This window comes from Acipenser ruthenus, chromosome 50, assembly GCF_902713425.1.
Source record: "Acipenser ruthenus chromosome 50, fAciRut3.2 maternal haplotype, whole genome shotgun sequence".
Classification (NCBI taxonomy): Eukaryota; Metazoa; Chordata; class Actinopteri; order Acipenseriformes; family Acipenseridae; genus Acipenser; species Acipenser ruthenus.
Genome location: NC_081238.1, coordinates 83,743 through 108,386, shown reverse-complemented (window position 1 = coordinate 108,386; position 24,644 = coordinate 83,743). Strand labels below are relative to the sequence as shown.

The following is a 24,644-nucleotide window of genomic DNA, read 5'->3' as shown; positions in this document are numbered from 1 at the left end:
TTATCTTAGAAAATTAGAAAGGAGAGGAAAGGTCCTGGAGAATAGACTTATTATTTACTTCTTAGCAGACGCCCTTATCCAGGGCGACTTACAATTGTTACAAGATCTCACATTATTTCACATTATACAGATAATGTTTTGTTATTTTTTTACATACAATTTTACATACAATTACCCATTTATACAGTTGGGGTTTTCTTTTTACTGGAGCAATCTAGGTAAAGTACCTTGCTCAAGGGTACAGCAGCAGTGTCCCCCCACCTGGGACTGAACCCACGACCCTCCGGTCAAGAGTCCAGAGCCCCTGACCACTACTAGGTTAGTTATAAAAAGGCTTGTTTATAAATCCTTTGTTAGACCAGAGGAATGAAGAGAAGACTGCACACTCTGTCGTCTCCCAAATTAGTAATTACACGCACAAAATGCATTTTTCGTATTGCACGCCATTCCGGAAGCATTAGACTTGGCTAATCCACAGAATAAGACTCCCACCAGTGATCCAGGATAATAACACAGAGCTCCTGTAGAATCACGGCGCTGTCGTGAAAGCCCCGTCGCTCTTTGCTCACCTTGACGTACTTGACGGTCTGTTTCTGCCGGTCGTACCAGAAGCCGTAGTCGATCCAGAGGCGCACCAGCTCCAGGGGGGGCTGGGAGCCAAACGAGTCTTTGGCAGGCATGTTGAGATCGTCCATGAAGGTGATCAGCTTCTTCCCACCCACAGGGACGTACACACCCTTGGTCCTTTTCTCAACGCGGCTCTCAATGATGTCCTGGACGTTGTTCGAGGTGGTCTTGGGGAAAAAAAATAAATATATATATATATATATATATATATATAGATCACTTTCAGGTGTAGTCTAGTGAAAAGGGTGTGGCTGCATGATTTAACAGAGATCATCCTTATTGGTATAATATATGAACTACAGCTGTGGCCAAAGAAACTACGAAATGATATCGCAAAAAGTCTACTGGAAGCCATAATAGTAGTACAGTATTTAATGTATTTCAGTATTAAATGTAATTTTTTCAATTGTTGTCAGTTTTTCGTTAAGTATGTGGAAAATTACAAAGCGGTGTGTAGCTCAATTTGTTAACGTAACCTTATTCAGCAGGTTTCATTCGACTTCATGAAGCAAAATGAGTTCATTCTATACAGAGGTGGATGCCTAATTTATAGGACACCATGTGTATAGACTGAATCTCTGACTTAGATTAGCGAAGAAGACTTATCTTCAGAGGTCTTCTATGATATGTTTTTGGAGTTATCCTTACCTGGGCGGACATGTTAACGGTCAGCACTGACCACTTAGACGAATCGAGGGACTGCAGGGCATTCTGGGCCACCGAGGTCTTCCCAGTCCCAACCGGACCCACCAGTAACACCGGACACTGGTTGGACACCAGCGAGCTCACCAGGAAATTATAGCGCACCGTATCCACTGTGGGAACCATGATCTTATAGAACGGGGCGCTGTGGAAACCAAAAACCGAACACAGGGTTCAAACGACAGAAACACACAAACCTCTGCACTGTGCAAGGGTGTAAAAAACACCCAGGGTTTTTTTTGCGTGTGTTTTTGATGGATTAATAAAGGTTTGTATGCACGGGACTGGGAAAGAAGTCAGTCTGAAACAGTCTCATTAAAATCAAATGTTATTTCATCCATTAAAACAGACAGAAAAAAGTGTTCTTTAAACAACTCGAGTGAGTTAAAGGAGTTTTGTGAAGTTATTTAAACGAGACTTGTTGGTCAATCCTTGATTTGAACTCCACTACGTTATTATCCCTCGAATGCAGCGTGAAACCAAACTCTTCATTGCATTGCTACGGCTCTGGTCAAACGTTTTGCATCACCCTCTATACAGAATTAACTCATTTTGCTTCATAAAGTCGAACGAAACCTACTGAATAATGTTACATTAACATATAGTTTTCCATATATGTTTTTTTTTGTTTTTTTTTAAATGTGACATTTCAAAATCTAACATGAAATATTACTGTACTACTATTCCGTTAGAATTCTTTGATGATGGCATTTTAATGATGCCTCAACCCTAAAATTCTAGGTGATGCAAAACTTTTGGCCATAACTGCATACTAGGCAGAACAGAAATGTGGGGGAAAAAAAGCCTTCAGCCTTTCATAAGGAAACAGATAATCCTCACGTACTTTTGCGGGTACCTCCACCCCTTGGGAAGTTTATCCTCAAACGGGGCCCAGGTCTTGTTCTTGGCGTCCACATAATACTCATAGATAGTGTCCTTGGGGGTGGAAAACAAAATTATAGCACCTTTCATAGTGGACCACCATCACAAAAGGGTTTTACAGAGGCAGGCTGTGAACTGCGCATTATATGCAGAGTCACTTCCAATAGGACGTTGATTTAACATCTCATCCGCAGGACGGAGCACAAGGAGGTGAAGTGACTTGCTCAGGGTCACACACAGTGAGTCAGTCAGTGGGTGAGGTGGGATTTGAACCGGTGACCTTCTGGTTACGAGCCCTGGACTTTAACCACTGGACCACACTGCCTCCTTATTACCCTATGAACACAGCCTGCATGATGCATAGGGGTGGAACAATTCATGGTGTGCTACATTCAAAATCAGGTTTTATGTAGCTAGTGTGAATTCGGGGTTACAGAAGCACACACACAAACAGGAAAGTCACTAAAAGACGCAAGATGTTAATATAGTTATCGACCAGCTCAACATAAAGACCACTGTCTGTCAGTCCCTTTCAATGTGAAGGGTGAAGATCTAATAGGACAAAATTGCTGCTTATCAATAATCTTAATGACTGAAAATCACTTGATTTTACTCGATGTCTTTAGTGGGCGTTCGAGGAATCACAGAGTGATTGGCTAAACTCTTTAGATTTGTTCACCACGACGTGTTACAAGGGCAGGACTCGGAGACGTGATTCATCCTCACCTTGTTGGGGAAGGTGCCCTCCATCTCTCGGAGGAAGTTGTCTATCTTCTTGCGGCCGTCCTCGTCCACAGCGGCGCACACTGACCAGATCATACTGAAGGTGAACCACAGCTCCACCATGCGGCTGTAATTCTCAGAGTCGCTCGGGTTCACCTGAGAACAAATATTAACAAATACGTAAATACTATATATATATATATATATATATATATATAAATGGTAGATTTTTGGTATTTGTTAAGCTCCGGGATTCATGCTTTGGCTTCTTGCACATAAGGACACAGGAACATATAAAAAAGTTTGGGAACGAGAAAAGGCCATCCCCCTTTGGAATGAACTAATTTTGCTTCATAAAGTCAAATGAAACCTGCTGAATAATGTTAAGTTAAGATATTTAATTACACACTGCTTTGTAGTTTTCCATATGCTTATAAACGAAAACTGGAAGACAGAAACATCTGACATTTAAAAATCTAACATGAAATACTACTGTACTACTATTATGACTTTTGCGATGTCATTTTGTAGTTTCTTTGATTACATGATGTTAAATAAAATATAAAAATGATGTTCATATAGTTTTTTTTTTTTTTAAAGTGTCCTATAATTCTAGGTGATGCCAAACTTTTGGTCATAGCTGTATAAACATGGGAAAAAGGTTGGAGAGGGGAAACTGCTAAATTGCTGTGGTAAACCTTTATCAGGGTCAATTGAATAGACCCAGAGAGGTAAGGCTGGGTATGTGAGAGAGAGTCTTCGTTCCTCACCCCATTCTCCAGAGTGGCCAGCGCCTCATAGAGTTTGCACAGAGACACGACCCCGTTGAATTCAGCGATGGGGACCAGCTCCCTGCAGTTAGCCTTCTTGAACTCCATGGTCTTGTGGATGAATTTATCAAAGAGCCGCTGAAGGGGTTCCGCTTCCTCCTGAACAACGGCACAGAATCCTAAACTCGACTTCAGCAGACCAACATGTCTATGTCATGGTGAAAGCCCAAATATTGGCAGATCTCAAGATTTACTGGTAAATGTCTGGTATAAACATGATAACGTTTTACTTCGGACAATTACCAATAAGCTTTTGTTAAATGTCCAAAAACTGGGAACCGCAAACTGGGAACTGCATTGCAGTTTATTGGGGCAGTTTAATTATTATTATTATTATTATTATTATTATTATTATTATTATTATTATTATTAGTTTATTTGGCAGAGGCCTTTATCCAAGGTGACTTACAGGTGTTACAGGGCAGTAAAGGATTACATTGCAAGATTCATATTTAAATACGGTATAGTTTACAGTAAGTACAATAATCCTACTAAAATACAATATGAACTAGGATGCAACCATTTAGGATTACAACACATTATAACTACAATGACATAGTAGTGCAATAGGACATTAGCTGAGTGCAATAGTGCAAGAATAGTGCATCAGCTGAGCGTCCAGTAACATGGTAATTGCCCATTGGTTTGGTACCTTTTTGCGCTTGTCGATCCAGGACTGCACGTAGGGCTTCCAGCCCAGGTCGCTGTAGTCGGTGTAGACCATCCCACACCGGGACACTGTGGCTGGAGAGGCTTCCGAGAGGTCCTCCACCTCAAACAGCAGAGACACCTGCAGGGCAAACACGGACCCTGTAACTAACACTGTGGCACTGCTATTAACATGGTATTAACATCAAAACAGGTTCAGGTACTACTGTAGAACTGTCACTGAGTGATTACAGTTGAGGATGAGCAATGAGGCAATGAACTACTTCAGTTTTAATTGGTTTGATTAAACAATTTAGAACTGCAATTGGAAAAACTGCAATGTATGTACTCTATGTATGTATGTATGTATGAATGAATTTATGTACACCTGCATATGTTATGGAGTTCACAGTGACATTTTCTTTCAGACTATTAATCAGTACATAATCAATTTATCAAATAAACACGTGTGTTAGACGTCACATTTGTTATAACAAGGATGTGGTTAAAACATCACAGAAGCAGTTACTTTGCTTGAATGGGACGGAGGTTTGTGCCATTCCTTATGCCTCTTTTACATTATCCATATGGAAAACGGCTGAAGTTCAAATTCACTGGGGAATATTTTGCCATGCTTTTACTATGGAAATTGGGAAGCAACGCCTGCAAGGGCTCCTCTTGCTCTGGGAGTCTTGTTGCGTACCTGCTCTGGCATAGAGATCCTCTCCCCGTTGATCAAGGTGAGCACTTTGTTGTCGTCCATCACAGAGTTCATGCTCTCGATCCACAGGGTGTCCACCGGGCCGTCGAACATGATCCACTTCTCATCCGGCTTCTCATCTGAACAGCACAAAGCGTTAAGAGAGAAATGCACAGCGCTGTACACGCAGACTGCACGCAGACAGACAGACAGGCAGACACATAGGCAGACAGATAGACAGACAGGCAGACAGGCAGACACACAGGCAGGCAGATAGACACACAGGCAGACAGATAGACAGACAGGCAGACAGATAGACAGACAGATAGACAGACAGGCAGACAAACAGGCAGGCAGATAGACAGACAGGCAGACAGGCAGACAGGCAGACAGACACACAGACAGATAGACACACAGGCAGACACACAGGCAGGCAGATAGACACACAGGCAGACAGGCAGACACACAGGCAGGCAGATAGACACACAGGCAGACAGATAGACAGACAGGCAGACAGATAGACAGACAGATAGACAGACAGGCAGACAAACAGGCAGGCAGATAGACAGACAGGCAGGCAGGCAGACAGGCAGACAGACACACAGACAGATAGACACACAGGCAGACACACAGGCAGGCAGATAGACACACAGGCAGACAGGCAGACACACAGGCAGGCAGATAGACACACAGGCAGACAGATAGACAGACAGGCAGACATATATACAGACAGATAGACAGACAGGCAGACAAACAGGCAGGCAGACAGACAGACAGACAGACAGACAGACAATCCATTCACACTCAAACAGACGCACAAGCTAGTATTGATTATTTATTCTTAAGACTCAACCCAAACTAACTTGCATTTGCAGCAGACAGCAAAACCCACACAAGCAATGAACAAATTTAGCTTTCATAATTTCATCATTCTTTTTTTTTTTTTTTGGATGCAATTGGATGATGTGTGGGCAGGGGGCAGTTTATAAACTTCATTACATGGTCAATTTCCCCACAGTGGAAACCCCCTATATCTCAAAACCATCATTTTTGTTGATAATGTTTTTGATTTCAGTCAGTGATTTGCACACACACACACACACACATAATTATACACCCTTAACTTTATCAACAAAATTATTGCTGATAGTCAGCCGACACTGTTTGGAAGTGCCACTGGTTTGGTTACTGTGGCAGTCTGGCTCGCAGTGGTGATGTGGATGACGTCACGGACCAGGAAGTAACTCAAACCAAAACAGTGGATGGGCGGTTGAAGCTGAGTGCTGGTGCACTCAGCGTATTTAATAAACAAAACAAAAACAAAAGATTTAACAAAACACCAAACCAAAGGGCACGAGGGCCGAACGAATAAACAAACAAGTAAGTTTCGTGCTGGATACTCCAGCACGTTTTAGCAATTGTTTTCTTCCTCTCTCTCTCTCCCGTTCTCCACTCTCGAACACTCCACACCCCGAGTGCAGAGTGCTGCTGGTTTATATACTCTGGCCGAGGGATTTAACTAGTTGGTAATTATCTTATTATCCCCCGGCCAGAGTCTGCACGCGTTTGGTAAGGATGCATGACTGTCAGCTAGTTAAATAATCAGTAGCTGATCAGCCATGCATCCTCACGAGGTTTTTAAATATAACAATAAAAGACGCGGCGCTTTTACCCGCGCCGCAAACAAAAATACAAATAATAATAAATAGGGGCGGGACACTCCGCCACAGTTACATACACACTACGTGGAAATAACAACAATCTTGTCCCATCTGCCCCTCTGCATCCGCGACGGGGCGTTTCAGAACATTCAAAAACACGCCTTGCGGATTCCTCAGGTTCTGTGATTTGACATGCAATGAACAGCGATCAGAGCTGTTTAAACAGGCACTTCAATCCATGCTCACACGCTTTGTGTACCTGAACATACGTCGCGCATGACAGACGAGAGAACACCATCTGCCCAGTCGTTACTGTTAAGGTCAAACTCCCCAAACAACTCCCCAAGACCCAGAGCTTTGGGGTTAATGGGAAACTCCTGCAGACATCGGCGATATTTGAACAAAACAAAAAGCGGGGTTTGAGTGGGGTTTCTGCATGCTACCCTAAAGGCTGTACTGTAATTGCCAATATTAAATTGCTGGCACTTTTCACCGTTCTGTATTTCCAAACTGCTAATGTCTTTCGTAGTTAAATATTCTGTTTTTACCATACACCAACTCCACCTGCTGGTCGGATATATAAAAGCACTCAAATTCATGAAAAATACCAGTGGATAGTGGAATCAAATCAAAATGAATGTGGAAGATTCCATTAAAAAAAAAAAAAGTGGGTAATTTATAATTTTTATTTTTTTTTACTGTCAGACACACAACAAGCTAATATTGGCAAATTTACAAAGATTTTGTGCTAAGCGAGATGTGCAAAAAATGGGCCAACAAAAGTATTTTCTTTTCAGTTTTTACATTTTTTTTTTTTTTTTTTTACAAAATATTTCTTCCAGGTTGTTTAGTTTTTAAAGGATTTGCACCCAGACTTTTCTGCACAACTACATCAGAAATACAAAATAAATTAATTAAGGAAAACATCAAATTAATAAACAAAACTACTCAGTACTGCTGCTGGTTAAGCTCTTGTCAAAGCCCCCGTGGCTATTGCATTAGCCTTTCTTGTCCCTTCTCTAAAATTTTAACAGAAATCCAATATATGTAGGTGTTGACAAGAGCAGTTATGCTAATGAAAAGAAAAAAAAAAAATCTACAGAAAAGCTGAGCAGGAGAGAAGGGTTAGGGGGGAAAAAAATGGGGAAAACAGATTAGAGATGATTGTTTTATTTGTTCAAATCCGGCGACATCTTCTCGAATCCAATAAAATGGAACTGCTACTGCTTGACAAGCGCTAACGTTAAGCACACAGGGCTTCTGCAGTGCTTTATTGATTTATTCGTATTTTCATGGGGAAGAGGGATTCTGAGACGTTCATTGCTCATTGCTCACTGGGTTTGCTCATGGTTCGTTCCCTTTTACATGTCAGTAACTTTACTTAGAACATAAGAACATAAGAACATTAGAAAGTTTACAAACTAGAGGAGACCCCATTCAGCCCATCTTGCTCATTTGGTTGTTAGTAGCTTATTGATCCCAGAATCTCATCAAGCAGCTTCTTGAAGGATCCCAGGGTGTCAGCTTCAACAACATTACTGGGGAGTTGCTTTCCTTCATATTGTATTGTATTTCACAGTAATTTACTGTATAGTTTCGTACTATACTGTATAGCATTGTATCGCATTTTATTGTACTGAGTTGCAAAGATTAGTGCAGGTATGTGTTTATCTGAATTATCATTTGCACCTGTGTAATAGAAGACTGAAAAAAAAAAAAACAGTTTTGCTGCTGTGTTAGCATGTGGAGGAACCCCACTACAAGATTAGAATTATCCGTCCTATGGTATTGCATATATTGATTGATTATTTCCATGGCTATATTCCTGTAATTGATTGAGGTCATTGCACAGAGCTGCACGATTTCTTTAAAATGTCTTCAACGAAAAAAATACACCAGCTGCATGAAAGAAAAATTTCTGCTAAAGATCTCTCTCTGTCCAGTACAAGAAAGGGACATTGCACATTTCTGTTGGCATTTTTACATTTATTTATGTTTTTATTTTGTTTGATAACTCACTGATGGTGAAAACAGAATGTCTTTTAAAAAAGGTGGACATAAATAAAAACATAAAAATAATTAATCTAGAGAAAATTATTTTGAACGAGACAACGCTGTTTATTTCTGCTTTAATAAATATTATGTTTAATGGTGAAATATCTCGAAATACTTATTTTTATAGACAGTGAAACGCTGTGAAATAAACCATTTTGTTTACCGTGATTGCCCTAGCTTATAACCCAAAGTGGTTGTTCAGGAATCTTGTTTCTAGTGGGCAAGTTTGGCGGTCTGCTACACTTGTGCACGTGATTCGTAGGAGACACTGGCGGCTCTGAGCGCGTCTGTGTTTGTGTACCTGCGCAGGCTGTTCTCATAAGACTGGACAGGACTCCGTCTGTCCACTCATTGGTCGTGAGGTCATACTCTCCGTAGAGCTCGCCAAGGGACAGCGCCTTGGGGTTCAGAGGGCAGTCCTGCCAACGGCGGGGTTGAAGGTCAAAAGGGGTCACAGGGGGAGAAGGGAAAACCAGAGAAACAGCATGAGAGAAAAGGGGGGTGGGGTTCAGGAAATAAAAGAAAGAGCAGTGAGAAAATTCACAGTGTGTCATGAGGTTGATTTAACAGGTAACAGGTTTGAAAAGGTTCTGATTTGCTGCAAACATACGAGGTAAAACAGGAATGAAGCTTTGGAACCACGCACAACTTTGTAAAATCTAAGTAAAATACAGTACATTGTTAAATAAATAAATAATAATAATTTAAAATTAAAATACAGTGTATATTACGTGATGCGTCCATGGCCTATAACACTATCTAAAAGTACAGAATCTATAACCCTTTGAAACTTTCATGTCTGTGCTACACAACACCAGTAAACGATGTTAATGTTAGGGTGTTTGTATTGGTGTAATGTGTGAGTGATCCTAGTGGATAAATACAATCTAAATCTTTAATGTCTTAATGCTAAAATTCTAGGTGATGCAAAACGCTTGGCCGTAGCTGTAAATGTATTAATGGATTCAGTATTCGGGGCAGTTCAGGGTTCATGGGTTAGGGTTCAGGGTTCAGGGTTGGGGCTCAGGCGTGTTGGTTGTCTCTGTGCTGTGACTCACCCTGACCAGGCAGTAGCCCGGCTCTCCCTTTTTATACAGAGCGTTCATGGCAGACTGCAGGGTCCTCCACGTCACGGACTTGCCGCTGCACGTCTTGCCCACGATCACGGTGGAGTGGCGCGAGTTCTTCGTCTCGTACAGCTGGATCACTTTGGCCATGGTGAAGGGGGTCGCCTGCAGCCCGCTGGTCTTCAGCTCCGCCTCGATTGTTTCTCTTAGCTGGGGAGAGAAAGCCGCGCACGCACGCACGCTGTTAATGTAAAGGCAGCCCCCACAGGGATCAGGTGCCCACAGAGTGCCGGGCATTGCCGTTGAAGGCAATGCAAAAGACCTCTATAGCTATGGCCAGTAGTAAGAAAACTGCAAAGGGGTATGTAACTCAATACGTTAATGTAATATTATTCAGCAGGTTTCATACGACTTTAATGAAGCAAATTTTGATAATTTTATAAGGTGATGCAAAACCTTTGGCAATAGTTGTAGTTGAAACGCCACTGTGGCTGAATTCTCTTAAGTTCAACAACGGGAAAACTGCAAAACTAACGAGCAAATTTACTGCAGTAAACGTTTATCAGGGACCCCTAAACTACCCATATAATCCTGTACACCAATCAAAACGCAAGCTGAAAATAGCAGTCGGACAGGCTCAAGAACGGTTACCTTTCCGTAGTCGATTATGGGGGTGTCCACGCCTGGGAAGAGGTCCTGAACAATGGCTGTAAACAGGGGGAGGTCCATCGAGGTGAGCTTAGCAATGTTCATGTCCTTCATTGACATCAGGAGGATCTGGAGAGGCAGGTAAAGATATGTGATCACCGGCGGAAGAGAAACGTGAGTAGGAAATGACAGACGGGGAAAATACGTGTTTGTCTACTTTTTGAATCCCAGCTGAGCCAGTTTAATGAAGTTTTCCTTGTGCGTGTCCATTAGTGCTACATGGACTGATTATCCGATTACTGAAGTTCTCCGGTAGCTGGTTCCACCACAGCGGGGCTAGGGAAGAGAAGGAGCGGGCATGGGAGAATGGAGAGTGGAGATGCTCTACTCCCTATACAGGAGCTGTATGGCAATGGCTCACCTCCTCGTCAGCGGCGTCGGGTCGGACGCGCCGCTTCTTCCCGGCGTATCGCAGCAGGGAGGTCAGAGCCCGCAGCCCGAAGTCGTAGTGATCCTGCTTGGACAGCTGCTGCACAGCCAGGGTGTACAGAGTGAACACCTTCTTCGCCAGGACCTGGGGATGAACAGAACAAGAGAGATGGGAGCACACGCGACTCAGCACCACAGCTTCTTGGGATTTTAAACAGTGTGAAAGTGAAACAGTGTGAACACGCCTACAGCTGCGGCCAAAGGTTTTGCATCACCTAGAATTTTAGGATTTTTTTTTCAACCATATAAACATAATTTATATATATTTTATTTAACAGCATATCACTCTTTTGACATTCTACTCATTGCCTAATGTGCAATAAAAGGACATTAAAATACATCAAATGGCACAACAGCAGAAATTGAGAGCACAGAGTAATAAAGTGTAATGACTTCAGTACCCCTTACTAACACATGAGTACTGCAGTATCCTGGTCTCGCACAGCTTTGAGGAGCGTGGCTCTAGAACGTGTGGAGCGAGGCTCTAGAACACGTTGAGCGCGGCTCTAGAATGTACCTTGCAGTTGTTGAAGCCCTCTCCAAAGAGAATGATCTCAGCGATGAGGGTGGAGTCTGGCACCACCATGGAGATGGGTCTGAACATGGACTTCAGGTTGTCAGGCAGCTCCGTCCTGCCCGCATACCCTAGAGGCACGGGGAACAGCAACAGGGTTGGCTATGCACTGAGAATTTGTCAAAACGTTTTCACATCCAGTAAAACTAAAAGAAAATTCTTTGAGAAACATTTATTCTGCTCAGGCTTGCTCAGTGTCGTCAATGATGCTTTAGTACCCTTGTAAAAGTGTCCCATAGTAAAAGCATAGCAAAGTGTACTAAAGCACAGTGAAAGCATGGTTAAGCAGAGGGAAGCATTGTAAAGACTAGCGAGGTATGGTAAAGCATATTAAAAAACAAGGTAAACTATCGTAAATGCATAATATACCTATGGGGAAAACTGCAGAAACACCACCTAAATAAACGTTTCTCATAGTAAAAGCATAACCAATTATAATGAAGCATTGCTCAGTCTTGCTCAATGTTTCCAGTGACGTTTCAGCATTCCTACACATCACTGCCTGCAGCTCCGGCTGCTCTGAGCTCACCCGGGTTCATGGTGATGAAGATGCCGCAGGACCACACCAGGCTGATCTCTCTCCCCTCAAAGATGAAGCGGTCCAGGTTGGCGGAGAGAGCTGACAGGATGGACAGGATCTGCTGGGCTACGACCGACAGCACCTCGATATTGATGCGGTTAAACTCGTCGAAACAGCCCCACGCCCCAGTCTGCGAGTAAGACAAAGATGATCAATTATCAGTTATCGGCTAAAAAGGATCACGACAAACCCGATCGCGTTTTAAACAATTGTAGAGACTTCATTCTCGGGAGTTATTTTCTTTCTTTCTCACACTCTCCCAACACTTTCTGCTTGTCTTGTGTTGGCTTTATTTTAATTTTTTTTTTTTTTAAACAAAAACCATGCCACTGTACTCTCACACAAACTCTAAGACTGATGTAGAAAATTATAGTTTTAAGTCATATTTAAAGATTTGCATTTTTATTATTAATTAAGTTTAGTACAGACCTTTCCACTTTTTTTTTTTTTTTTTGCAATTGGACAAAAACTTCCTATTGAAAACAGTGAGTAAGTGGAGGATCCCTAGTACAGTAAAGCACTGTATACATACACAACACAATACACGCCTGTCCAGGAATTAACCACATTGGTGAATTAACGAACCACGAAGCAGTCCATAGTTAAATTGTGTGTGGTTGTGTGTGTAACTGTGGCAGTCCGGAGTTTATACATGGATTTGAAGCCTCTCTCAGTCTGTTAGTAACTGTGTGTGTGTGCGTGCGTGCGTGCGTGCGTGTGTGAATCTGTGTGCGTGTGCAAGTACCTGTGCAAGTCCAGAGTACATGCGGCCCATGGATTTGAAGTCCAGCCCCTCGGAGCAGTTGACCACAATGACGTACATGCCCAGTGCTTTGCCCAGGTCTTTCACGGACTCGGTTTTGCCTGTGCCGGCGGGTCCCTTGGGTGAGCCGCCGCGGTGCAGGTGCAGGGCTGTGGTGAGGGTCATGAAACACCTGCCGGGAAATCAAGAGGAGACCCTGGTCATCCAAACCTGGCACACTGACAAACCGCTGCACTACCATAGAGGGGAAACATCCACGCCTTTGAATAATCAGGAGGAAGGAGCATTTTGATGTAAGAAATTAATAATAATAATAATAATAATAATAATAAAAGGGTAACAGAGTAAAAGCATAGCAACGTGTAATGAAGCACAGTGGAAGCATGATGAAGCATAGGGAAGCATTGTAAAGCACAGAGAGGTCTGGTAAAGCATAGGGAAGCATTGTAAAGCACAGAGAGGTGTGGTAAAGCATAGGGAAGCATTGTAAAGCACAGAGAGGTCTGGTAAAGCATAGGGAAGCATTGTAAAGCACAGGGAGGTCTGGTAAAGCATAGGGAAGCATTGTAAAGCACAGAGAGGTCTGGTAAAGCATAGGGAAGCATTGTAAAGCACAGGGAGGTCTGGTAAAGCATAGGGAAGCATTGTAAAGCACAGAGAGGTCTGGTAAAGCATAGGGAAGCATTGTAAAGCACAGAGAGGTCTGGTAAAGCATAGGGAAGCATTGTAAAGCACAGAAAGGTCTGGTAAAGCATAGGGAAGCATTGTAAAGCACAGAGAGGTCTGGTAAAGCATAGGGAAGCATTGTAAAGCACAGAGAGGTCTGGTAAAGCATAGGGAAGCATTGTAAAGCACAGAGAGGTCTAGTAAAGCATAGGGAAGCATTGTAAAGCACAGAGAGGTCTGGTAAAGCATAGGGAAGCATTGTAAAGCACAGGGAGGTCTGGTAAAGCATAGGGAAGCATTGTAAAGCACAGAGAGGTGTGGTAAAGCATAGGGAAGCATTGTAAAGCACAGAGAGGTATGGTAAAGCATATTAAAAAACTAACCATGGTAAACTAACCCTTATAAAAGTTTACTAGAGTAAAAGCAAAGCAACATGTAATGAAGCACAGGAAAAACCTCAAAATGACTGTGCAGAATTACAGTGGAAAACTTTTATAAATTAGATTTTTTAATATATATTTTTTAATGCTACTGTACAGGTACAAGGTACACTACTTTAATGTAAAGTTTTGCTACACATACCAGTGGATGTGTTAATTGTGTGTTTTTATTTTTGACATATATTGGTGAGGACCTAAACTTAAAAGCAATATTAAGGTAAAGGTTTGCTTGTGTTGCCTCAAGCAGCGCTGTGTGGAATGCAAAGCCATTGTGTACCGGTCAGTGAGAGGCGTGATGACCAGGCGTCCGGAGTTCCCCAGGTACTCATATCCATACTGGAACTGGGTGTTAGTCTGTCTGATTATACAGTCATCGATGTCCTGCAGATCACAAGAGAACAGATCGCATACATAAGACTCATCAATATCTTTTTTATTTTGTTTAATTTTAAATGTAGCGTGCCCAATTATTTTACCCTTAATTTCCTCCCCAATTTGGAACACCCAATCATTTTCTCCCCCCACACATCTAAAGAGAAGGTTCAGAGGGCGTCCTCCGATCCCACGACTGAGCCAGCTTCCTCTTCCACACCCAGGAACTCCAGAGCGGACGTCAGCGAGCTACCGCTGCCTTTTCACAGCGGGGCCAAGAAAGTTTGGGAACCCCCTGATCTGAAGTGTGCTACCTCTTATTGTTAAGGAGGCAGTGTGGTCCAGTGGCTAAAAGTCCAGGGCTTGTAACCAGAAGGTCACAGGTTCAAATCCCACCCCTGCCACTGATTGACTCACTGCGTGTGACCCTGAGAAAGTCGCTTAACCTCCTTGTGCTCCGTCCTGCGGATGAGGTGTTAAATCAACGTCCTATTGGAAGTGACTCTGCATATAATGCACAGTTCACAGCCTGCCTCTGTAGAAGCGCTTTGTGACGGTGGTCCACTCTGAAAGGCGCTATATAAAAATAAAGACATTATTATTATTAATATTGACAGCTGAGCTGTGTTACCTTGTCCCAGTACAGCCGGAGCTGGGACAGCCACTCGAAGGCGGAGACGTCCATGCAGCCAGACTTGATGAGCTTGTCGATCACATCCCTGGCATGCACCTCCACTGTCACCAGAGCCACGATCTTCAACCGCATGATCTTATTGAGGTTCCCTCGGATAGCCTCCGAGTACTTGTTCAGCATAGACACCTGAGAGGGGAGGAGGAGGGTGAGGAGTGAAACCATTTCTTCTTGTTTTTTTTTAGTTTTGTTTTTTTTTAGTATGGTGTAAGAGCTGATTTGTTTTTCTAGTTTTTTTTTTTGGGGGGGGGGGGGGGGGGTGTTATTTAACGCTGAATTGGCAAAACGTAAAATCCTAGACATCGTTGTCTGCTTTATTTTGAAGATGGTGAACATTTTTCTCTCAATTATACAGCTAGCGGGCTCCCGAGTGGCGCATCCAGTGAAGGCACTCTGCATGGAGTGCAGGATGCGCCCTATAGCCTGGAGATTGCAGGTTCGAATCCAGGCTATGTCATTACCGAACGTGACCAGGGGTTCCTAGGGGGCGGCGCACAATTGGCTGAGTGCCGCCCGGGTAGGGAGGGCTTAGGTGGGCAGGGCAATCCACGCACCAGCGACCCCTGTGGCTGATAGGGCGCCTGCGGGTCTGCAGCGGAGCCATTCAGATCTGTGTTGTCCTCCGGCACTACAGGTCTGGTGGCTTCGCTGTTGATCCACAGTGCGAAAAACGACGGATTGACAGGAACACGTTTGGAGGACGCGTGTTTCAGCCTCCGTTCCCCGAGTCGCCGGGGGGTTGCAGCGGTGAACCGGGTTAAAAATAATAATCGGGCATTCCAAAATGGGGAAAAAACCACTGGCGACGACTAAATAAAAAAAAATTGATACAGCTAGCGACAAACTGCTTAGTGCAGCAGTTTAATTATAAAAAATTGTTCTTGCTTCAAAATAGGGAACCCCAATTAGTTTGTAAAAAAACATACTTTAAACTTGTTTTGCTTCCCAACAAACCACTTATACAGTGCACTATTACTGTACATATTATACACCAAAATGTACCCCACACATGTAAAGACAAGTTTCTCTTTTCGTCTTTCAGTTTCTGTAGTGACATAAAACAGGTTATCATTACATAAGCTTCCAAAAATGCAGTGTTACGATGAGATAATGTATTGGTTTAACTGCGTGTAAGATGCAAGACAATGTAGAATGCCTAGCAATTAATCTCTTGTGAAGATCAAACCAAATGAAGACAGTGTCGGGTGTCTGCAGGTGGTTTCCATGAAAAGCCCCATTGAAATCTACAGCTGTGGCCAAAAGTTTTGCATCACCTAGAATTTTAGGATTGAAAAAAAAAACAAAAAAAAAAAACACTTTTTATTTATCATCATGTACTCAACGAAACTACACGACGATATTGCAAAAAGTCTTCCGGAAACCATAACAGTATTTCATGTTAGAAATGTCACATTTTTCAATTTTTGTCAGTTTTTCGGAAAACTACAAAGCGGTATGTAATTCGATATGTTAACGTAACTTTATTCAGGTTTCCTTATGAAGCTAAATGAGTTGATTCTACAGGGTGATGTAAAATGTTTGGCCATAGCTGTACACTGTGTTGTATTTCACAATCCCCTGAGTGAACCTGCTTGTGAGGTTCACCAGCTGGGCTGCACCTGTTTTTTCTTCATGTTTTTCAGAGCACTCTTGTCAGCTCTCTCCTTGCTGGTGATCAGAGACTTGGTGACGTCAGTGGTCCACTGGATCTGACTGGAGGCGATCAGCATCTAATCCGATAATAATAATAATAATAATAATAATAATAATAACAATACTGTACTACAAATAATAATTACAGTAATAATTCTAATAATAATTACAACATTAATACTACTATTACGTCCACTTCTACTACTGCTGTTACTACTAATAAAAATGACAATAATATTAGCAATATTAACACTATAGCTACTATAATTAATAATAATAATAATAATAATAATAATAATAATAATAATAATAATAATAATAATAATAATAATAATAATAATGCATTTATCAATAAATTGATTCATGGAATTTGCTAAAATTCTGCAACACACAATAGGGTTGAATTGTGTGGTGACTCACTAAAAGTATTTGTGACATGAGCTGGACTGACAGAGGTAACAGTCTGGTGAATTATCCTGCTCAAAGATGAGTGTGTGTGTGTGTGTGTGTCTCAGTGTGTGCCTGTGTGTGTGTGTGTGTGCATCTCAGTGTGTGCCCGTGTGTGTGCCTGTGTGTGTTGGTGTGTGTGTGTGTGTGTGTGTGTGAGTAGTGCGTACGTGTGTGCGTATAGCTGACCTGTCCTGGCCAGTCCTTGACCCACTTGTCCCTCTTCCCTGTCATCTTCTTGAGCGCGATGCGGCAGTTCTTAAGGGATTCCTTCAGGGTCCAGCGCATGGTCTTCTCCACATCACACAGCCAAGCCTACACCGTGAACACAGGGGGGGTCATAGGAAATACTGAACAACAACCATATGGGATTCATAATCTGTGATATAGAACCCCTATTAACAAACTCAAAGTAAGTATCTGCATTAGGTATATATATATATATATATATATATATATAGTTTTTGCTCAGAGCCAACTTGAAAACAAACAGCAAACTTATAATTTGATAAATCTGTATTTTAATATCACATTTTGGCAGATGTTATTTAAGAGAGCGATTTCATCATCACCCTCGACCTCATGGGAAATGTGCACATGTTGCCCGTGGTCAATAAGCTATGAAGACCACTGTAATAGATGCATGAATGAAGGCCACTGTAATAGATGCATGAATGAAAGATGAACCCGCACCTCCACTGGCCCCTCCAGCAAGACAGGGTGGGTGAATTCCACTCCCTCCCCGTCGGCTGAGAACATCGCAGAAGCTTCATACTTGCTGGTAATCCCCATCTGAAACGAAACACAACCAGGTTAATATGATAAAATGATCATTCGTGATTGATCAAACACAAAACCGAACACAGAAATCCGTTACTTATCATTTTGGTGATGTATTCATTGCTTCCGGTAGTCAATTAATACTACAATTACAACAACTTCTACTACCGCTAATACAAATTCAGACAGTATTAACAATATCAACACCACAACTACTATAATAATTAATACTAAGAACTAGGAGGAGGAGAAGGAGAAGGAGAAAAGGGAGGTGGTGAAAAAGGAGGAGTAGAAAGAGAAGGATGAGAAGAAGAAAAAAATGAGTGTGAAAAATGAGAATGTGAAAAAGGAGGAGAAAGAGGATGAGAAGGAGAAAGAGAAGGATGAGAAGAAGGAGAATAAGGAGGAGGAGAAGAAGAAGGAGGAGGAGGAGAAGGAGGAGGAGGAGGAGGAGGAGGAGAAGAAGAAGAAGAATAAGAAGAAGAATAAGAAGAAATAATAGAAATGAATCACTGCACGCTTTGTCAGAAGAACTCTGGTTTTGAAGTTCCCGCGGTGGCTGCGCTTCCAGCCCCTTTTCTTTACCTTCTGCATCTTGAGGGACTTGATGTTGTCGAAGCACTTCTTCATGTGGGGCTGCACGGCTTCAGGGTTGCGCGACTGGCCCAGGATCTCCAGCAGGTCGTCGTTGGACAGGAAGTAGAAGCGGGGGAAGATCTGACGCTTGGTCTCCAGGTACATGTCCAGAGACTTCTGAATCTCCTCCAGCTTTGTGTTCATCTCCGTCAGCTTCTCCAGCAGGCCTGTCAGCAACACAGTGCACCCCGTGTTACCCGTGTAAAAGCTTGGCATTGTTTTTCTGCAGTTTCCCCCGTGCTTTTCCCACGGTTGTACTGTGCATTTACCATAGTTTACCCGGGATGCCATGTTTATCAACCAATCTTTATTTTATATAGCGCCTTTCGTAGTGGACCGCCATCAGAAAGCGCTTTACAAGATAGTGAGGAACAATGCATAATACATTAAATACAGTGAAATACAGGGCATAGTACATTAAATACAAACAGTAAAAAACTATGCAAATACATTAAATACAGGCATAATACAATTAAATACAAGGCTAGGATGTGAATTCTAGACATTGTGGATGCGTGTCATACAGAATCATACGAATAAGATGGAAAACCTGAAATAGCAATTTAGACAACAGCTAATAACAGATATCAGGCATTAATGTTTTTTACCTGTTCTCTACCATGCTTTCACTGTGCTTTATAACGCTTTGTTATGCTTTTACTGTGGGGAAACTTTTATAAGGGTTAGTTTACCTTGTTTTGTTTTTTTAATACGCTGTACAGGCTAGGGAAGCTTTTGGAAGCACGGTAAAAACATGGAGGTAGTGTAAGTCAGGTGGAAGTGTAGAGAGGCTTGGTAAAGCACCATGCCTGTGTCCAGATCATACCTGGGTGGTGGGTCCCTCTCAGCGCGTTGCTGTCTTTGTTCAGTCGCTCCATGATGGATTTCCAGCTGCTGTTGATTTCATCGAACTCAGCGGACTCTCTGGGCAGCTGCTTGCGGATATCCTCTCCCAGGAAGATATTCTGCAAAGGGTTTCAAAATCACAGGAGCCGCTATCAGAGACAATCAGGGACCTTGTTTTATTCCTGTGCGTTTGACACCGTTAACTCTAGTTTTTAAAAAACCTGAGTTTTAATCTCTGTAACTGCATCAACTTAACTAAAAATTAGACGTATGCATAAAATGTAGATATCAACTTTTGGACAAGGGAATCATTTTTTTTTCCTACAAGTTTTTTCACCTATAATGGAACAATATTTTTTAAAGTTTACCAAGGTAAATCTGCACTGTAATTTTGCACTTTCCCAATTGCTTTTCCCATTATTTTATAAGAGAAGGATTCTATACATAAAAAATAGCAAAAATAGTCTGCAAAAACACTGTACGGTAGTTCAATTAAAAGTGAAACAGCTTCCACAGGTAAATATTTCATTGCAGGAAGACTTCCCTTGCCCTTTCTGAAACAGAGCGAATGAAATCATCCCGATTTCCACCTCTCTTTGGGCTTCGTTACCTCCAGGTACATCCACTGCCGCTGCACTGTGAGGATCATCTCAATGACCTCCAGGATGAGGGACAGGCAGCGCTCCCAGCGGTCCACCTCCTGCTCGAACGCTTTGACGAAGCGGGACGCCTTCATTGTGGACAGGGACACCTGGTTGTCCTCCAGCGCCTGGAACACGTCGTCCGTGCCTCTGAGTGAAAAAAAGAAGTGAACCAGTAAATAAAAAATAGCTGTCAAACAATTTAGAAAAATAAAAATAAATATATGAACATAATTTAGATCTTCTATTTAACATCGTGTAATCAAAGAAACTACAAAATGATATTGAAAAAAAAAAGCTACCGGAAGCCATAATAGCAGTACAGTAATATTTCATGTTAGATTTCGAAATGTCACATTTGTTTTTTTATTTTTGTCTGTGTATAGCAAAACTACAAAAGCGGTGTGTAATTAAATATGTTAACATAACATTATTCAGCAGGTTTCATTGATCATGCTAAACTTTTGTCCATCACTGTGCATGTTAGTCTGGCTCTGAAAGACCAATGTAGTACCACTATAAAGTCACTAGGTGGTGATCTTGCTCCAGTACAGTGCATAAGAACATTCCTTTTATTGCAGTATTTGATGTTATGCTTGCTATCTTTATATGTGAGACACTTTTAAAAGCAGCTACAGCAAAGTGCGATGATCTACAGTGAAAGAATAGCAAGCACAGTGAATCATGGTAAACAACAGTATAGTAAAGGATGGGACAATTATAAACATTGCAAATTTGACATGATACACGATTATAAAGTAGAAACACGAGCATAAACATGGCATTTCCTGTAGCAAACTTTTCTAAGGGGAACACTAGCCGCTCCTGAGTTTCCTACCTCAGTCTGTGGTGTCCTTTGTCTTTGTAAGGTCCAATGTCAAGGGATGTAACATTCCAGGTCTTTGCTATTCCTTCAAGAGACTGCGGAGTAAAACAGAAATCAAATTAAAAAATAAAAATAACAACTACACCTATCAACCAAAGCTGCTGACTCCAGCGGGCTGTTTCACATCACTTGTGCTTTCCTAATATTTCATTTATTCTGACTTGTTAGACATCCCATATCAATGTGGGTGCTGTGTGTCTCCGTTGTTCTTTCTGCTGCAGATCGCTATTTGCCAGCCTTCTCAATTTGTTCAGGAACAGTTAGGAAGCATGACAAATAATGATCGAAGCAGAAACAGCGATAGAAAACTCAAATGCAGGGGTGCACAATTGTGGTCCTCCTGGTCTTTGTTCAGCCAGTCCTCGAGGTGTCTGGGCCTCGAGGACTGGCTGTGTGCGCCCTTGTCCCAAGGAAAGCCCATGGGCCTGTTTTCCTACCAGCTCTATGGAGAGCTCCTTGGTGGCAGCCCCCGATATCTCGTTGATCTTCTCGACATGTTGGTCCAGCCCCAGCTCCACAATCTTCTCCAGGGTGAAGTCTTCTGCGGTCTGGTCAAAGGATCGCTGAACCTCGTGTCTGATCTGATTCCAGTGTCTGGGAAGATGAACAGCAAATGTTTTGTATCACCCTAAAGAATTAACTAATTTTGCTTGATAAAGTCGAATGAAACTTGTTGAATAATGTTACGTTAACCTATTGAATTACAAAGAAAAAAAATAAAAAGTCATTTCAAAATCTAACATGAAATGCTACTGTACTACTATTATGGCTCCCGGTAGACTTATTGCGATATCATTTTGTAGTTCCTTTGATTACATGATGTTAAATAAAATATCTAAATTATGTTCATATTTTTTATTTTTTTATTATTGTTTTATTATTATTATTATTATTATTTATTATTATTTATTTCTTAGCAGACGCTCTTATCGAGGGCGACTTACAATTGTTACAAGATATCACATTATTTTTACATATAATTACCCATTTATACAGTTGAGTTTTTACTGGAGCAATCTAGGTAAAGTACCTTGCTCAAGGGTACAGCAGCAGTGTCCACCCACCTGGGATTGAACCCACGACCCTCCGGTCAAGAGTCCAGAGCCCTAACCACTACTCCACACTGCTGCCCTTATTAATGTCTCAATCTTAAAAATTCTAGGTGATGCAAAAAATCTACTGAGGGTGCTACTGCTTGCTTATGTTGTAGAAATGTTTTTGTGTGCAGGCATGCGTCTCCTTGGTCCTACCTCTCTCTCATTGCTGAGTTCCTCAGGTCTGATATCAGGGGCATCGTTCTCCTGAACTGGTCGACCTTGTTCCTTGACGTGTCCACGATCTCCCAGTTCTTCTCCTGTCCAGTACAATTAAAGGTGTGTGAGCAAACATTATCTGTGCAGTAACAATGAAATGACCTCTAAACAAATCAAGTTTACTTAGTTTGTATGTTTCTAAGTGTTCGGTGGCTTTCTCTAATCAGGTTAAAAGTGTATTTCTCAAGCGCAGTCTTTGCTCTCAGATAAAGAGTGCAAGAGAACGTTCGCTCTCAACTCGATTAGAGGTAGCCACCGAACACCTTTAAGCATATTGTATGTTGTTAAATTTAAAAAAAACAAAAAACAGACGAAACATGATATTAACGCACTTAATATGTTTATCTAGAACAAATGCCTCTGAGTACGAGATCTACACTCTCAGAGAAATGATAAGTGTAGCTGCTGGTAACCCCCTTCCTCAAGAACATTTTGGAAAAATTATTGGATTAATCTGACCTGAATTATTAAAATTACAGTTCTAATCAGTAAAAGAAAAAGAAAACAACATTGGTTACATTTAAAAATGATATTATTATTATTATTATTTATTTCTTAGCAGACGCCCTTATCCAGGGCAACTTCCAGTCGTAAACAAAAATACATTTCAGAATCACAGTACATGTATTAACACAATTAAAGAGCAAGATAAAATAAAATTACTTTGGTTCTAGCAAGTACAAGTATATGACAATATAAAGATGATATAATTTGCATCTTGAATTAAGAACCCATCAGTGAGTGTGTTGATAATGACAACATTTTTTTTTTTTTTTTTTTTACATTATCCAAATAGTGATCTATCATTTTTTATTTTTTATTTTGCAGGGCTGTAGAATGACTGTCGCGGATCTGCAGGTTTTAATGTAAATGTGCTGTGTCACTTGGGTGCTCTGCCATTGTCTAACAGACTGAGGAGTTTCTTTAGAACGCATGTGACAGTGTCACAGTGTCACAGACGCCCTGCTGCTGCCTCCCTCACCTTGAGGTCCCGGCTGAGCTTGAGCAGCTTCTTGAACAGCCCCTGTGCCACGGCCTCCATTTTATCAGTCTGCAGGTCCACGAATCGGCCCACCTTCCAGTCGTTCCAGTGGCCCTCCCACTCCTTCGTGATCCGCCAGGTCTGCTGAAGCATGTCCAGATCCTGCAAAGGGACTCAGAATAACATCCTGTGGTAGAGCAGAGGCTCTGCACATGGGTGCAGGGGTGTGTGTGGGAGTGCGTGTGTGTGGGGGGGGTGTGTGTGTATGTGTGTGGGTGTGTGTGTGGGTGGATGGGGGTGTGTGTGGGTGGATGGGGGTGTGTGTGTTGGTGTGGGTGTGTTTGGTGGCTGGCAGCCATCTTGGTGAAGGGGCAGTCTTCTATTCAACACTAGTCAATAGCGCTGGATTTAGAAATGAACACAAAAACATACCGCAGATTTAATAAAGCCGAGCTGGCTGTTATTCTGCGCTTATAGCTACAGCATCATCCTATAGAATTAACTTATTTGGCTTCATAAAGTCAAAACCTGCTGAATAATGTTACGTTAACATATTGAATTACACGCCGCTTTGTAGTTTACCCATATACTTAACGAAAAACTGACAAAACTTGATAAAAAGTGGCATTTCGAATTCTGACATGAAATACTACTTTACGACTATTATGGATTCCGGTATAGAATATATAATTTTGTAGTGTCTTTGATTACATGATGTTAAATAAAAGATCTACATTATGTTCATATAGTTTTTTTTGTTTTGTTTTGTTTTAAGTATGCCTCAACCCTAACATTCTAGACAATTGAAAACTTTTGGTCTACGATTGTAACTCAGAATCAAGCCAAACTTTACAATCCTGCGGCTCTGCTTCTTTTAGTGTAAAAATCAAGACTTTCTTTTCCCAGCAGGGTGCTTCCATCTGTATGGATTTGACGCTGGGTTTGTTATCACAGTGTTCTCTGTAGGGGTCTCTCACCTTGTCGAGTGCCAGGATCTCCTTGGAGGTGGGCTGCTCTAGCTTGAAGATGCCCAGGCCGTGTCGAATGGTTGCCTCCTCCTCCTTCAGGAAGTCCAGCTGAGAGCGTATGGCAGCGATCTGATCCAGAGCTAGGTCTGGACCCACCGAGCTGCTGAACGGACCTGGAGGAGGAGTGGGGGGGGGGGGGGGGGGGCGGTGGACACACACACACATGGATCAGCAGGGATGCTGGGACATCCAGAAATTCTCCTGGTTTATTTCGCTACCTGACTTACTATTGATAAAAAAAAGTCTAACACTAAAGCTTTGTACTTGTACAATGTACCATCAACATGACGTAACCAGTGAATCCATCCTTCGGA

The 24,644-nt window shown here is 42.0% G+C and overlaps 1 protein-coding gene across 3 annotated transcripts in view; it reads right to left on the bottom strand.

Annotated features, from left to right (window-relative positions):
• LOC131721962 (dynein axonemal heavy chain 2-like) overlaps window positions 1–24,644 on the bottom strand; it is a 78,597-nt gene that overhangs the window by 31,272 nt on the left and 22,681 nt on the right. For all 3 annotated transcript variants that reach the window (XR_009319966.1, XM_059015381.1, XM_059015382.1), the window contains exons 24-50: window positions 24,280–24,443; window positions 23,303–23,464; window positions 22,258–22,361; window positions 21,445–21,601; window positions 20,960–21,042; window positions 20,091–20,271; window positions 19,461–19,599; window positions 18,584–18,801; window positions 17,912–18,010; window positions 17,408–17,533; window positions 16,738–16,848; window positions 15,059–15,247; window positions 14,333–14,436; window positions 12,932–13,121; window positions 12,136–12,316; window positions 11,550–11,677; window positions 10,965–11,117; window positions 10,547–10,672; window positions 9,887–10,105; window positions 9,130–9,247; window positions 5,116–5,252; window positions 4,417–4,554; window positions 3,705–3,863; window positions 2,938–3,090; window positions 2,174–2,265; window positions 1,276–1,474; window positions 570–794 (exon numbers count right to left, since the gene is read on the bottom strand). Coding sequence is in view for 2 of the 3 variants with exons in the window: in XM_059015381.1 (XP_058871364.1) it covers window positions 570–794; window positions 1,276–1,474; window positions 2,174–2,265; window positions 2,938–3,090; window positions 3,705–3,863; window positions 4,417–4,554; window positions 5,116–5,252; window positions 9,130–9,247; window positions 9,887–10,105; window positions 10,547–10,672; window positions 10,965–11,117; window positions 11,550–11,677; window positions 12,136–12,316; window positions 12,932–13,121; window positions 14,333–14,436; window positions 15,059–15,247; window positions 16,738–16,848; window positions 17,408–17,533; window positions 17,912–18,010; window positions 18,584–18,801; window positions 19,461–19,599; window positions 20,091–20,271; window positions 20,960–21,042; window positions 21,445–21,601; window positions 22,258–22,361; window positions 23,303–23,464; window positions 24,280–24,443 (4,055 nt within the window). In the remaining variant the exon portion in view is untranslated. The remainder of the gene's footprint in view (window positions 1–569; window positions 795–1,275; window positions 1,475–2,173; window positions 2,266–2,937; window positions 3,091–3,704; window positions 3,864–4,416; window positions 4,555–5,115; window positions 5,253–9,129; window positions 9,248–9,886; window positions 10,106–10,546; window positions 10,673–10,964; window positions 11,118–11,549; window positions 11,678–12,135; window positions 12,317–12,931; window positions 13,122–14,332; window positions 14,437–15,058; window positions 15,248–16,737; window positions 16,849–17,407; window positions 17,534–17,911; window positions 18,011–18,583; window positions 18,802–19,460; window positions 19,600–20,090; window positions 20,272–20,959; window positions 21,043–21,444; window positions 21,602–22,257; window positions 22,362–23,302; window positions 23,465–24,279; window positions 24,444–24,644) is intronic.